The sequence below is a fragment of the Musa acuminata genome, chromosome BXJ1-6 (assembly GCF_036884655.1).
Source record: "Musa acuminata AAA Group cultivar baxijiao chromosome BXJ1-6, Cavendish_Baxijiao_AAA, whole genome shotgun sequence".
Taxonomy (NCBI): Eukaryota; Viridiplantae; Streptophyta; class Magnoliopsida; order Zingiberales; family Musaceae; genus Musa; species Musa acuminata.
In genome coordinates this window covers 12,133,840-12,147,720 of record NC_088332.1, presented here as the reverse complement: position 1 = coordinate 12,147,720, position 13,881 = coordinate 12,133,840, and the positions used below count along the sequence as shown (strand labels likewise).

The 13,881-nt window shown below is 38.5% G+C and overlaps 3 protein-coding genes across 3 annotated transcripts; all 3 read left to right on the top strand.

Annotated features, from left to right (window-relative positions):
• Positions 1–470: 470 nt before the first annotated feature.
• On the top strand, positions 471–3,553 carry LOC135676311 (transcription factor MYBS3-like). The gene is made up of 3 exons (XM_065187337.1): positions 471–916; positions 2,564–2,760; positions 2,866–3,553. The coding sequence occupies exons 1-3, from the start codon at positions 628–630 to the stop codon at positions 3,376–3,378; spliced, it is 999 nt and encodes a 332-aa protein (XP_065043409.1). The 5' UTR covers positions 471–627; the 3' UTR covers positions 3,379–3,553.
• A 3,114-nt stretch (positions 3,554–6,667) lies between these two features.
• LOC135677443 (lachrymatory-factor synthase-like) lies at positions 6,668–7,024 on the top strand. The gene has a single exon (XM_065189802.1). It carries the CDS (start codon positions 6,668–6,670, stop codon positions 7,022–7,024), a length of 357 nt encoding a protein of 118 aa, XP_065045874.1.
• A 5,291-nt stretch (positions 7,025–12,315) lies between these two features.
• LOC135677442 (lachrymatory-factor synthase-like) lies at positions 12,316–12,963 on the top strand. Its single transcript, XM_065189801.1, has one exon. The coding sequence runs from the start codon at positions 12,316–12,318 to the stop codon at positions 12,961–12,963; it is 648 nt and encodes a 215-aa protein (XP_065045873.1).
• Positions 12,964–13,881: the final 918 nt, after the last annotated feature.

Genomic DNA, 13,881 nt, shown 5'->3' with positions numbered 1-13,881 from the left:
ACTGGTCAACGATATTCATGACATAATCAAGTAACAAATAAAAAATAATAATAATTCATGTACCAAAAATAGATGATAATTATAGCCATTTGCTATGGAATATGTTAATTATCCATCGAAAACAATAGTCAAAGGACCTTGGCGAAGACCAGGTCAACGGCTTTGGTTGGTTTAGCTCTCCCCAGCCTCACATTCCTAATCAAGTCAACAGAACAACGCAAATGTAATCTACCGAGAGATATCATGAGATTTATTGTCCGCGATTGCTTAATGTGGCCCAAAATAAGTAGGCACGATCACGTGAGCGGCATCATGTGATCCACATAATTTTGGACAGTGGTGATGGTTCACGAAATGGACGGCCGAGCTTTCCCCGCTCGCCCCGGAGTCTCGGCTTTCTCGTAATTATGGTCAATAATGCGGGGAGTTATAAAGGCAAGTTAGAGGTTGCCTTCTGGTTTGCGTGCTTCCAATAACCGATACAGCGTTTACCGAGACGCAGCAGACGCGACGAGATTTTGCTGCTGGTTCGCTCGATCGCTCGCTCTTCGGGAGGCGTGGGAGTGGTGGAGGCGCGGCCTCGAAGGGCTCCGGCCATTGAGCGGTTGCGGAGGCGGGCGGGGCGAGATGACGAGGCGGTGCTCGCACTGCAGTAACAACGGGCACAACTCCCGCACGTGCCCGGCGCGCGGGGCCGGCGTGCGGCTATTCGGGGTGCGCCTGACGGACGGCGTGGGGACGATGAAGAAGAGCGCCAGCATGGGGTGCCTCTCCTCGGCGGCCGCCCTATCGACCGTCGGCGCGTCCCCATCCGCAGATCCGGCCGGTGACCACCCCGACGCCGCCGCCGCTGCGTCCGGGTATGCCTCCGATGACCCCGCCCACAGCTCCTGTTCTTCCGTTTCCCGCAAGAAAGGTCCGATTTTTCCCCTAAAGTTTTGATTTATTTTATTGTTTCTGAATGATTATTCTTGAAAGATCGTCATTTTCGTCCTCTGTCATCGTCTGCTGTCGAATCTGTTGCCGCTAATGTGTGCATGTCTCTGTTTCTGTGAGATCACTACACATGTCATCAAACTTCTTCATTAATTATTTTTCTTCTGATTTTTTCTCTTAAAATAGAGATCTTTTGTTATACCTCTGAGAATCTAAGTCTACTACATAGAAAATCTGACAGATCAGATGTCCTCTAGAGAATCAAGATTTTTATTTTGTTAAGGATGTAAATGATTCTATCTGTTTGTTCTACTGTGCAATTATGAGATGCATTTAAGGAATTAATTTTTGACTGAGATTGCTTTCTCATAGAAGCTTGATAGATATTGTTTACTGCCAGTATCTAGTGATCTGGCTTTCCTTGTATGCATTGGTGGTGTGGAACTGGCCAATTTTGTCAACAACATTAAGGGTGGCCCCTTAGAATGGCATCCCCTGAGTTTAGTGATTGATAGTCCGATGAAATATGGTCCACTGGGTATATTTTCATTTTGTGGTGGAACTGATGGAAGAGTCTTAATCAATGGGCCAATAGCTTTACATTTGATGGAATGCGCGTGACATCATGTTTACCTAGGAGTTCTCTTCTTTACTATCCTGGTCAAACTGTTATGTCCATCTCATTTTTGGACAGCTTGTGATTTCTCGTGATCATCCATTATATTCTTCACTGCGTTATTCTGTTCTGAGAATTTCCAGATATCATTTTTATTTTCATTTATTACTGCCCATATTTTAATGTGGTTGTTATCATGCTTGGCTTGGCAGACCATTACTTGCTTGGAAAAGAATAAGCAAATTCTCATGGGTTCAATTAATTACTGCTTCTCTTATAAGATATTTAATTTATTTTCTTTACGATGAATTGAAAGATAGTTCTGAGGCTAAAAGCAACCTCTTTAGACCGATAATATAAAATCCTATGAATCATAAGCTTAATCTAACCACCAAGTCAAGTTCAATATTCTTGGATGGTCTCTGGTCGATTGTCAATGTTTTCATCAAAATGTAGATCATCAACAATCTTAGCTTTGTCTAATGTGATCCTTTTTTCTTCTGAATGTATCGTTTTATCCAAGTAGGTGTAGTGCCACTTGGATCTTGTGCAGCTTACTCGATTTGCTTATAGATTGGCTTATTCCTTATCTTATAAATGCATAGTCGGTCAGTAGTAGTCTTATCATCAATGATGATAATCTTGGAAGCTTTATTGTCGAATATCTGGTAGCTATTTTTGGCTTGGGATGTGAGATGAATACACAATTTTCTCTAATAAATTAGAAAAACTAATTATTTTTTCTCGGATTGAACGATTTTATTCACTTATATTCAGTTTTTTGTGATCATTTCCTTCAAAGGTGAGTCGGGACTATGTTGTACTAGGTGGTTTAGATTTGTTATGGCTTGTTCTAGTTGATATGATGATGCCCATGAACTGAAGTTTATTGCTCACTGTCAATTGACCAATTTTCTTTGGCACGAATTGATCTTTGGCCAAAAATATGAATTTTTACATCTAAATTCAGTTCATTGTTACCCACATACAACCAATGAATTGGATTTGCAGGTGTTCCTTGGACCGAAGAAGAGCATCGGATGTTCTTGCTGGGTCTTCAGAAACTGGGAAAAGGTGATTGGCGTGGAATAGCTCGGAACTTTGTTGTGTCTAGGACTCCAACGCAGGTTGCAAGTCACGCCCAGAAGTATTTCATTCGACAGAGTAATTCATCGAGAAGGAAGAGGCGCTCTAGCTTATTTGACATGGTCCCTAAAATTTTCTTTCTTCAGTTGCACTCATATTCGACTTCTTTTGGATGATAGGCTACAAAAAATTTCATTCCTTAATTATTTTCTGTTCCTCTTATGCAGCCAATTGAGCAGATCCCAATCCATGAAGAACAGTTCATGGCCCATGCTCCTCCTGATGAACTCGAGAACCTAACTTTGCAACCCAACGAGCAACAAGGAGCCGAGCTTTTGGAAACTTCAACGGCCAAATATGCTTCAGAACCAAGCGCTAGCATCCCATATATAAACTCAATCACAATGGTACCAACATTCTACCCTGCTTTCATACCAGTGCCTATACCAATTTGGCCTCCCAATCTTGGTACCATGATAAAGGAGGAAGAGATGAGTGGAACTCATGTGATCTTAAAGCCGGTTCCAGTAGTCCCAAAGGAGTCACTGAATGTCGAGGAGGTTGTCGGCATGTCTAAGCTGAGCATCGGTGATGGCCATGACAGCTGCACGGACCCATCTGCGCTCTCCCTCAAATTGGTAGGATCCTCTATGTCGAGCCCATCTGCGTTTCATGTTAACTCTTCTGTTGTCCTGCCCGATCTGAACCAGAGTAATGGCAGCCCCATCCATGCAGTCTAAGGCTTAGAAGCTGGGAGGATGCATCCAATCTCACTATCATACTATTTCTGTTGTCAACTCTTCCCTTCTCTCTGCATTGAGCTCTAGATGACCCATTCTTGTAACAAGCTAGTTGCATAATGTTCTAGTTTCTTGCATCTTGTTAATAGTTGAAATAAAATTCTTATTACCGTAAGGCATCTTTTGTTGATCAAGGTTCTATGAATAAGTTGATGTCGAAGAAACACGATTACAAATTGCCATTACTTTAAGCTGGTAAGATCAACATATGGGGTTGCAACTATTTTCATCAAATCTGGTGCATATCTTTGTGTAAATTATTCATCTAATATTATACTAATCAAAATCAAAGCCTACAACCGATCTGATTCTACCGCCTTGGATGATATCTCTTTGAGTTCCAAGGTCATTTGTTGTGATCATGGCCATAGTGTTTGAATATTAAATCGAATTTTATGATTTAATAGGATTTCGATCTTGGAGTCTTAGTCATGATAGGTTCTTATCATAGTTGGAGTGTCTTGGGTTTAACCTTTTACAAAATAAAGGGCCAACGCAATATTTTATACATATAATTAAAAGGAGAAATTAGATAGAGCCAAAAGAAGCGTAGAGATTCAAAGATTTGTATGATAAGTTTTTAGTTTCGAATTGAGTTCTTTATTATCATTAGTTTATGATTTCTCAATGTCCATCACATTCTGAGATTTTTCGCTTCTCGAGAGATTTAGGATAGGTAGAGACGAATGGATGGGCGCGAGAAGGCCCCCGCGTGGTGGGTGCTACCACTGTGATGGTGGTGGAAGCCCCCCGCGTGGTTGGTGCTATCACTGTGACGGTGGTGGTAGAAGGTCACGATGTAGCATCTCAGGGCATTTCTGAGGTGCTTTCGCTCTTATGTGTCACGATAATTATACAGGATTCAACGCCGGCGTGTACAACTGAGCTGTAACGAAGAGTCAGTGCTCAGTGATATCTGCAAGCTCAACAAATCTATTTTAGATTGCACATGTATAACGAGAAGGAAATGAAAAGGATGAACTATGAGGAAGAAGAGAAAAGGAGGAAGAGAGTGGCAAGCTAAGAAAGAGGACGTCTTCTTCACTTAGTGGCTTAACCTGCCTACCACCGGTCCATGTCGGAGACTCCGTGCGATAGGCACATCACCCATATCTTGTCAGGCCATGCTTGTATCGTTGTACAAGAGAATAGGACACAACAGAGCACGCCATCGTGCTTGTTCTTCTCAGGTCTTGTCCCTTTCAACGAGACGCATGAAATTGGCACCATCTGCTGGTTATGTTGTTCAATCTTCCAAAAGGACGATAAATCCTGGATATGTTTTCTTGTCATCTCGTAGTTCTTGCGTAGGGCAAAGATGGTGGACGAATGCGTTGGTGCTGTCCAACGTATGCCTCCCTCATCGGTAGGTTTTCCTGCTCCTTGTTTTCCATTGACATAACCTGCAATGTCATGTAAACCACGTACAGAAAATCAGATCAAAGACGAACATGCAGAAATCATCGCATGAAATGTGTTGATAATGATGGGGATATAAAGCGGAATAACCTTTGTATATGAATAAATACTAGCAGACCATGATATGCAGCGAAATTAAATGAAATCATAATCAAATAGAACATTAAGATATACGTGGAAAACCCCTCCAATGTGAAGGGTAAAAACTATGGGACAAGCTAAAGATAATCACAATCTCTTTCCCTAAACCCTAGCGACAATCACAATAGAACAACTGGGATACAAGGATCACGTCACTGTCCACGATATCTAAAACATTCCCAAGTAATCACAGTAAGAGTCTACTATAGATTTGATCTAACATGAGATGAGAACACTGCTAGATGATTGAGAACAGTCTCTCTGCGTTGTTCTTGTTTTCTTCCCTTTCTTTTTTTTGTTTTTCTGTCTTTTTCTTCTCCTCTTTGCTGTTGCGAAGATCACCACGTTATCCTTTTCTGTTCAAAAACGTAGTCACCTCCGTGTCAAAACGCAGCCATCACACCCTCTTATATTGATTTAGGGTTAGGTTAAAAGGGGGTGTGGGCTGAATAAGGAAGATACTCTTTCGGAGAACTCCTGCATTGTTATCGGTCCCAATCTTGATGGAGACGTCATACGATGAAATGTGTTGCTCCAAAGTGGTGTGTTCGGTTTACGTTATGTTACGTGACGCCTCGATTTTGAAGGTTTTCATCGGATTCAGATCAGATGATGCATTACAGCTACAGAACTTCTCGGTAACAACACATCTTTAGCTTCCGCCAACACAACTAAGAAAAGACTCCGAATTAATCTTTAAGGCACCGTCAACCAGGCTAAGATGCTGTCCGCTGACGGTAAACGCAAGAAGACGGTCTGTTCAGACAACAAAACTTTCAGTGCACGAGCATCAAAATCATTGGAAGAACCGATCTCGATTGGTTTCCTGAGAACTTTATCCTGTTCGAAGCAGAGCTTCTTGGCTTCAGATGAGCTATCAAGAATGGAACCTCCGGCAACAAAGCGTCAGACCAAACTGACAAGACTTCTACCAGTGCTAAGTTGGTCTGCTATCAAATGCTTCCTCTCGAAATCCTGCGCGGAGGACGAATTCCGAGATCGTTACGTGGACGCACGTGCAGCGGCAATAAGAGAAGAGGTGTCAGAGGAGACCCGTCGATGACGGACGACTGCGATGGCTTTCCTCGTTGAAGTCCACAAAGCTTAGAAAAGATGTTTCAGCGGCCTTTTCTTCCTCAGATTTTGGCGTTACAGCGTCAACCACATGCAGATCGGCATTATGGTGACCTTATTTCTACCCAAAAATGTTGGATCATATATAGTTTTAATTTCTCATGTATTAATCTCATGATATTACTGGTCCAACACCTAAGATCTAAAATGAAACCAATGTGAAAATAAAAAGGTAAGATGATACTATTAAAATTCTCAAGATCTTTAAACTTAATTACTCTTGATTTAAAAGAATATTATGATGTCTTAAACTAAGATAATATTATTATATATATATATATATATATTTATTTTTAAATATTCAAACTAAGATTAAAAACTATTCAAATGATCCTTTAGGAAAAGATTTAATAAAAGGATCCATGATCATGAAAATTACTCTCACTATGTTTCGAGAATCTTCAAATGATTCTTTGGAACAGTCATCACAAACTGGATCCTCACCAACAGAATGAATAAAACGTTGTACACGTGCCCTGGAACATCTTCTCTCTATATATACCGAGCTCCGACATGTCCCCCTTACGGGTTAACCATGGAACAGTGGGAAGGCAAAGCCTCGGCCAAGCTCCCCACCACCAAGGCTGACAAAGCCTGGTCCCTCCTCTCCAGCTTCTGTAGCCTTCAGTTGTGGCTCCCAGGACTGGTGGAAACATGCCGGAAGATAGCCGGCGCCGAAGGCCAACCCGGCTGCGTTCGCTACTGCGCCAGCCCTCCCGGCGACGACGGCAAGCCGGTCATCTGGGCCTACGAGGAGCTGCTGACTTTCGACCCGGCGCGCCGGTGCTTCGAGTACGAAGTGGCCGACAACAACATAGGGTTGAAGCGGTACGTCGCGACGTTCAAGGTGCTTCTGCCGCCGTCGAACGGGGAGGGCGGGTGCCAACTCTAGTGGTCGTTCCACTGCGATCCGGTCAGTGGTTGGACGGAAGACAGCCTCGCCGCTTTCCTGCAGACCGGTATCGAAGCCATGGCCAAGAAAGTGGAAGAAGCACCGCAAGTTACTGCTGCCGCTGACGGACAGCCACTATATGTGATATGAAGCGCTGCCATACTATCGCTGCCCTTCGGAAATATGAATGATGATGTGACATTCTATTAGTCAGCATATACTCAATATGCATATCAATAATAATATATTATTCTGTCTCTTATAAGTTAATAAAGTTTTAAGCCACTTTCGATATGGATTAAATTGAAATATTACGATCGATGAAAAGATATTGCAACAGTAATTTCATTAACGAACTAAACAAGTTTAGTGTAAATTATGTGGGAATCGACAAGAGCAAGCCATATTTTGGCACCTATGTGACATTACTACAGAGTGGGGGAGAAAAGGTCTAGTGACCCACTCTTTGCATAGAACATGTGCCGAAGGATGGATGGAAGACAGCCTTTCCCTTTTCTAACTCTTATCCTCACGTCGAATCATAGTTTCGACAATACCTTCGCAAAAATTTCATACGATCATGTAATATCATACGCTTGATAGTGATGATGTCATGTGTATTGTCGATCAATGAGTTGGCCTGATTGATCCATTATCAAAAGTGTAAGCTCATTCAAGTGTCTCTTTCTAACTAACGTGAGAGGCTCGATGAGGTGAGACTATATAAGTTATTCAGTCGGGAGCCATTATGATGACCCAGTTTATAATAACTGGTTAGTTAGATTGAGATCTTCTTTATTATAAGATTCCTCTTTGAGAGTTGGATCGTTTGAGTGTCTTCAGACAACCGACGATCCTGCATGATCGATCGATGTTGGGGGTTGAAGATGGTAGTGTAAGCTATATGATTGAGTTAGTATATAAATAGTCCCATCTCGGGATGACTTCATATGTTTCTTTTTACTACCTGAGATAAGATCAGGTTCACCGTATGATCATTCTAGTCTCTGATCTTGATAGACATATCGAAATATAGTGCATCATCATTTTAGGACGGGGGATTTAGAGTCCCGCTTAAAAATTGACTTTTGTGATAAATGAATTGGTACGGGACAAAATCGTCCCTATCAGTTAGCAATGTTGCAAATTTCTCGTGTTCGAGTGATTTTATCGACCAATCATATTACTTCCATGCTTGATTTGACAAAGCATACATTGGACACACGACGAGAGGTTGTAAACTTCTATTTGACTTGTGAAAAGAGTGCTTGTCGGAATTGTTTTGTACTTATGGATAATATCCAAGCGAAACGTGGAGCTTCATCTGCTGCTTCTTTTGATTTCCATCGGAGCAGGTTCTGCACACAGGTTGTGGTATTAAAAAGTTAAAATATATTCTTAAAAATTATAAATTAATATCTTATTTTTAAAATAAGATTAAATAGAGTTATAAGGATTAAGTACTCTTGTATTTCATATTTATAAATTGATAGCATCTATATGTGCAGATTCATTCAAGCCTTAAGTATTCAAGTCGATAGGACTAAAATATAATACTCATTCAAGATCTGTAAATATTTTTTTAAAAAAAATAATATATTTTTTTATTTGATTTGATCTTTGGCTAGTAGTACTTTGTTATTATTATTTAAAAAAAGGGTTACACTTGCATGTGATCTCTCCCTTTCTTTGTATGGTATTAGAGCCACAACAGTGGTAATTTGTGTTTCAAGATCTATAATTTTTTTCAACTATGAAATATTATAGTTGAGTTGATAGATTTGATATTAAACATCTTAATCAGTCTAATTACGGAAGACTTGTTTAGAATCTTTATCTTATAGGAGAAGATTTGTGAGATGTAGTTGGTGGCTATGCAATAACAGCACCGAGATGGAGACGCCATAAAATGATGAACTTCAAATGCGAAGATTGAATTTGCATCAAAGAGATTTATTTCTCATTATCTCTTTGAACACATTATTCGTTACCAATCGACTTCAAAGATTTGGATCGTTTTTTATGCATTACTTGATAAAAAGAATATGGCTTGGTTTCAGTATTTAGAGAATGATTAGATAAATATTATCCAACGTGATCTCTTAATTTCTCAGTATTTTTTGAAGATTAAAATTTTATATTCAGAGACATTACTCTTAGATGTAGATGAGCCTATTTATGATATATAAATAAAATATTATATTATTTATGATCTTCGAAAAGAATATATTCCTTATGTTACATCTATTCAAAGATGAATTCAACAATTATCCTTAGGAGAGTTTTTTGTGCTATGTTCATATCCTAGATTTAAAGAGAAGCAAGTTAGATGTTAAGGTTGTATCTTTATTTACTATAATAAAAAGAAGAAATATTGAAAATACATGGATTCACAAATACATAGGTATGTGGTATCTCGAGATATTGTGTTTAATGAAATTTCTTATTATTATCCTTCAAAAGTAATTTCTTTTAAAAATATCAATTACAATAATGAAAGTGATATATGTTTAAAACATATGGTTGAGTTTCTTTTGTTATCTAATGCTCTTATAGATTTTGGTTCATTTTTTTTCTCATCTGTATCTACTCATGTTATTTCTTCATGATCAATGATGGAGCATAGCAATAGGGGAGTAATGATATTCATAAAGAAAGAATTTTAATATTCAAAATATAAAAAGGAACAATTGTCAAGCCAGATAGAGATAGAGATAATGTAAGCATATATTATTATTTTTTCTGAACTAATTAATAATCTTGAGCCTACTCCTTTTAATGAAGCTAAAGGTGTTAAAATGTGGGAGGATACTATGAACGAAGAAATGAATGCTCTTCATAAAAATAAAACTTGGGATTTTATATCAAAGCCTTCAAATATAGATCTAATTACTTACGAATGAGTCTCTAAGGTGAAATGTAAGTCAGATGGAAGTATAGATCATTATAAGATAAGACTTATTGTAAAAGGATTTAAAAAAAAAATATGAAGAAGATTATGAGGAAACCTTTAATCTTGTGGCCAAGATGACATCTATTAGGATAGTGACTATTCTAATAGTTAATCTTAAATGGAAGCTTTGACAACTTGATGTTAAGAATAGTTTCCTATATAGTGAAATTGATAATGATATTTATATGAAACAATAAGTAAAGTATGTTTTTATTTTTAAACCAAATTATGTTTGCAATCTCAAGAAAACTCTTTATGGGTGAAAGCAAACTCTCATAGCGTATCAAAATATTACTCAATATTTATATTTCTATGATTATTTTTCTTCTTATTTAGATCTTATCTTATTTATTAAAAAGCAAAGAAGCTCACATATTATTGTTCTTCTATACGTGGATGATATGATCATCACCAGTAACGATGAAATAGATATTTCAAAGTTTTATTATAATCTTTCTCTTGATGTATATTTATCTCTGAAACATGTTATGTAGGAAAAATTGTTGAAAGGTTTATAATTAATAAAGTTAAGAAGGTTTCTACTTCGCTTGATATAAATATAAAACTAAGTTGTAAAGATGGGAAGATTCTTTCTAATGCTCGATCTTTTCGTGCTCTTATTAGTGATCTCATTTACTTAATAATTATAAGATTAGATATTACAATTTTAGTTGGTCTTATAAGTCATTTTATGCAATCTCAAAAGAAGCCACATGTTGATGCTGTAAAGAGAATTATAAAATATGTGAATTCTACCCTTGATTTGAGATTATTTTATATGAAAGACATACATCTTGAATTGCATGGTTATGCAAATGCTGATTTGGGAGGTGATTTAGATAATTGTAGATTTACTTTTGGCTATGGATTTTTTTTTTATAATGATTATGCTTGCATCTCATGGTGTAGTAAGGAATAACAATCGATCTCTCTTTCGATAACCGAAGCTAAATACAAGGCTTTCTCGTTTACTGCTCAAGAATATATATGGTTAAAGCCTCTATTTGAGGATGTATTTTATCAAATTAATAAATCAACTATTTTACAGAGTGATAATCAAAAGTGTCCTAAAATTGGCTACAAATCCAATTTATCATGCAAGAACTAAACATATTAAAATTAAATATTATTTATCTAAAAAAAGGGTACTTTAAAGAGCCATTAAGGTCATGAAGATCAAAAGTAAAGATAATATAGTAAATATTTTTACTAAATCTCTTTCCAAATGACCATTTAAGGATCTTCAAAGCAAGACGAGACTTATCTCCAAAAATATACTTTAAGGGGGAGTGCTAAGAAGTTAAAGTGTATTTTGGAAGATCACAAATTAATGTCTTACCTTTTAGATAAGATTAAATAGAGTTAGGGATAAGGAATTCTTAGTTTAAAAAGTTAAAATATATTTTGAAATATCTCAAATTGAATCTTACGTTTTAAATAATATTAAATAGAATTATAGAGATTAGAAATTTTTGTTTTCCACATCTATAAATATGTGGCATGTATAGATCCAGATCCATCCAAATCTCAAGTATTCAAGCTAATAGGGTTGAAGTCTAAGAGTTGTTCAAGATTTGTAAGTTTTTTTCTTATCGAGAAGTTCAATATAGTTATTTTTTTCACCTTAGTTTTTTCTTCTTTTATTTTATGTTAGTAGCACCTTATTACTATTATTTGAGAAAGGTTTAAATTCGCATGTGATCACTCCCTTTCTTCACATATGGTGCACACAAAAGGAGCTAGAAACTAATGATTATAGCTTTTGGACTTGCAAATATTTTTGTTTTCATGAATAGCAGCCAAGCTTAGATCACAAGCTTAAGTTTTTTTGAACTTTGAATGGTTTTGTAAAAAAAAAAAGAAGTATTTTTTTCTAATTTTTTTGAAAAATATTTTTTACTTTTATTTTATTTTATTTTTAAATGACCTCATGTAATCCAGTAAATATATAATTATCGTTGGTGGCCTTCCTCCCATCCTAAGGTATCATCGTTTTTCATCATATAGATGATCAAAATAAATTGAGCAGGTCAAAAGCGATGATCGACATATGATGATAAATGATGATGAAAAATATTTATAAAATTATAAAAATAAAAATATAAGAAAAAAAACAGTATATACCTTCCGCAAGAAGTCCAAATTGATATATATATATATATATATATATATATATATATATATTTTTTTTTCTTTTTTCCAATAGAGAAGTTGATTGACACATACCGTCCAAACAATGCCCTCTAGTAAATCCTATTCATGACGAGCTCATTCCTCTTTAAGATCGTCCTTTACTTTAGACTAAATCTTGGTTGGCGTGTCCAAAATGCACTCCGCGATGTGGTCCTCAGATGCAGTCGAGAAAGATTCCATGTGGTTGATTAGCACCATCGGTGCTCTCTTCCTCTTTATGCAGAGAGGAGGCAGCAGGCGAACTCCTCCTGCACCGGCTTCCCAGGCTCTTGCGATGGAGCAATGCCAATTGGAGAGGTGGGAAGGCAAAGCCTCCGCCAAGCTCCCCAGCACCAAGGCTGACGAAGCCTGGTCCCTCCTCTCCAGCTTCTGCAGCATTCACCTGTGGCTCCCTTCGATCGACTGCCGTATGATCGCGGGCGCCGAAGGGCAACCCGGCTGCGTCCGCTACTGCACCAGCCCTCCCGGCGACGACGGTAGCGATGCAGCCTTCTGGGCGGCGGAGGAACTGCTGGCGTTCGACCCCGTCGGCCGGAGTTACAGCTACAAGGTGGCGGAGAACAACATGGGGTTCGGCCACTACGTCGCGACGTTGAGAGCGGTGCCGCTGCCAGGCGACGAGCGCGGGTGCGAACTGCAGTGGACGTTCGACTGCGACCCGTTGCCGGCGTGGACGAAGGAGGGCCTCGTTGCGTATCTGCAGGTTAACCTGGACGGCATCGCCAAGCGAGTGGAAGACGCCGTGCGAACTGCCGCTTCCGCTGCTATCAGTAATACTCAGGCCAGTGAATGAGATCAAGCTCTGATATGTGGTTTCCTGTTGCATTAGAACATCCTTTGCATTCCCAGAATAAAGTTCTACGCCTGTAGCATCCTCCCTTGTTACCGGAATATGATTAATGGAGGGATCTTAGAGAGAGATTTGGGGGCAAACAGATCGAATGTAATCTTTCTATAGATGTTGCGAAATGGGGATTAGATTCTCGAAACAAATCACACCAGCAATCGCCTTTCTTTCTTTGGTCTTTTAATGAATTAGAGGCATCCACAGGATCTGAAGCTCAAACGAAAAGCCATCAAGAGCCCCCTCGGTTAACACGAGATGAGACGTCTTCTTCTCAGCATCAGATACACACAAGCTTTTTGTTGGGATGAGATAAATTGCTTTCAGAACCGAACAGGGGGCGTGTCCCTGACTCGGAAGCTTGTCATCTGCCACCAAGGACGGTCGTCGTTCTTGCCTTACTGATAAGCACCTGCCTGCCAATTTGTCGCGTGTTGGACTCCTCGAGAAGGAGAAGAGACCACAGATAGGCTTACCTCTGATGTCGTGATGTTTGACGCTTTTGGTAACTCTGTTCCGTCCATCCTACCATTCGACTTTATATATCATATCCGTCCATATATAAATTTTATGTAATCGAATACATAATCTACTGAATTGGGTGATTAATAAAACACTATATGAGGAACATCGAGGAGCAAAACTGATAGCACAAAGATTGTCATCCTGTAATGGAGCCAAAGTTTGGCAGAGTGTGCTTCTTTGTCATTACTGTTACAGTAAATACTTTGGAGATCAGAAAGCCCCACATCATTCTGTGTGGAGATGGCTCTGTGCATCACCCAATCTGTTAATACAAAGTGTGTGGAAGCAAGAATTCATCGAATTGTTAGACCAATCATATATATATATATATATATATATATA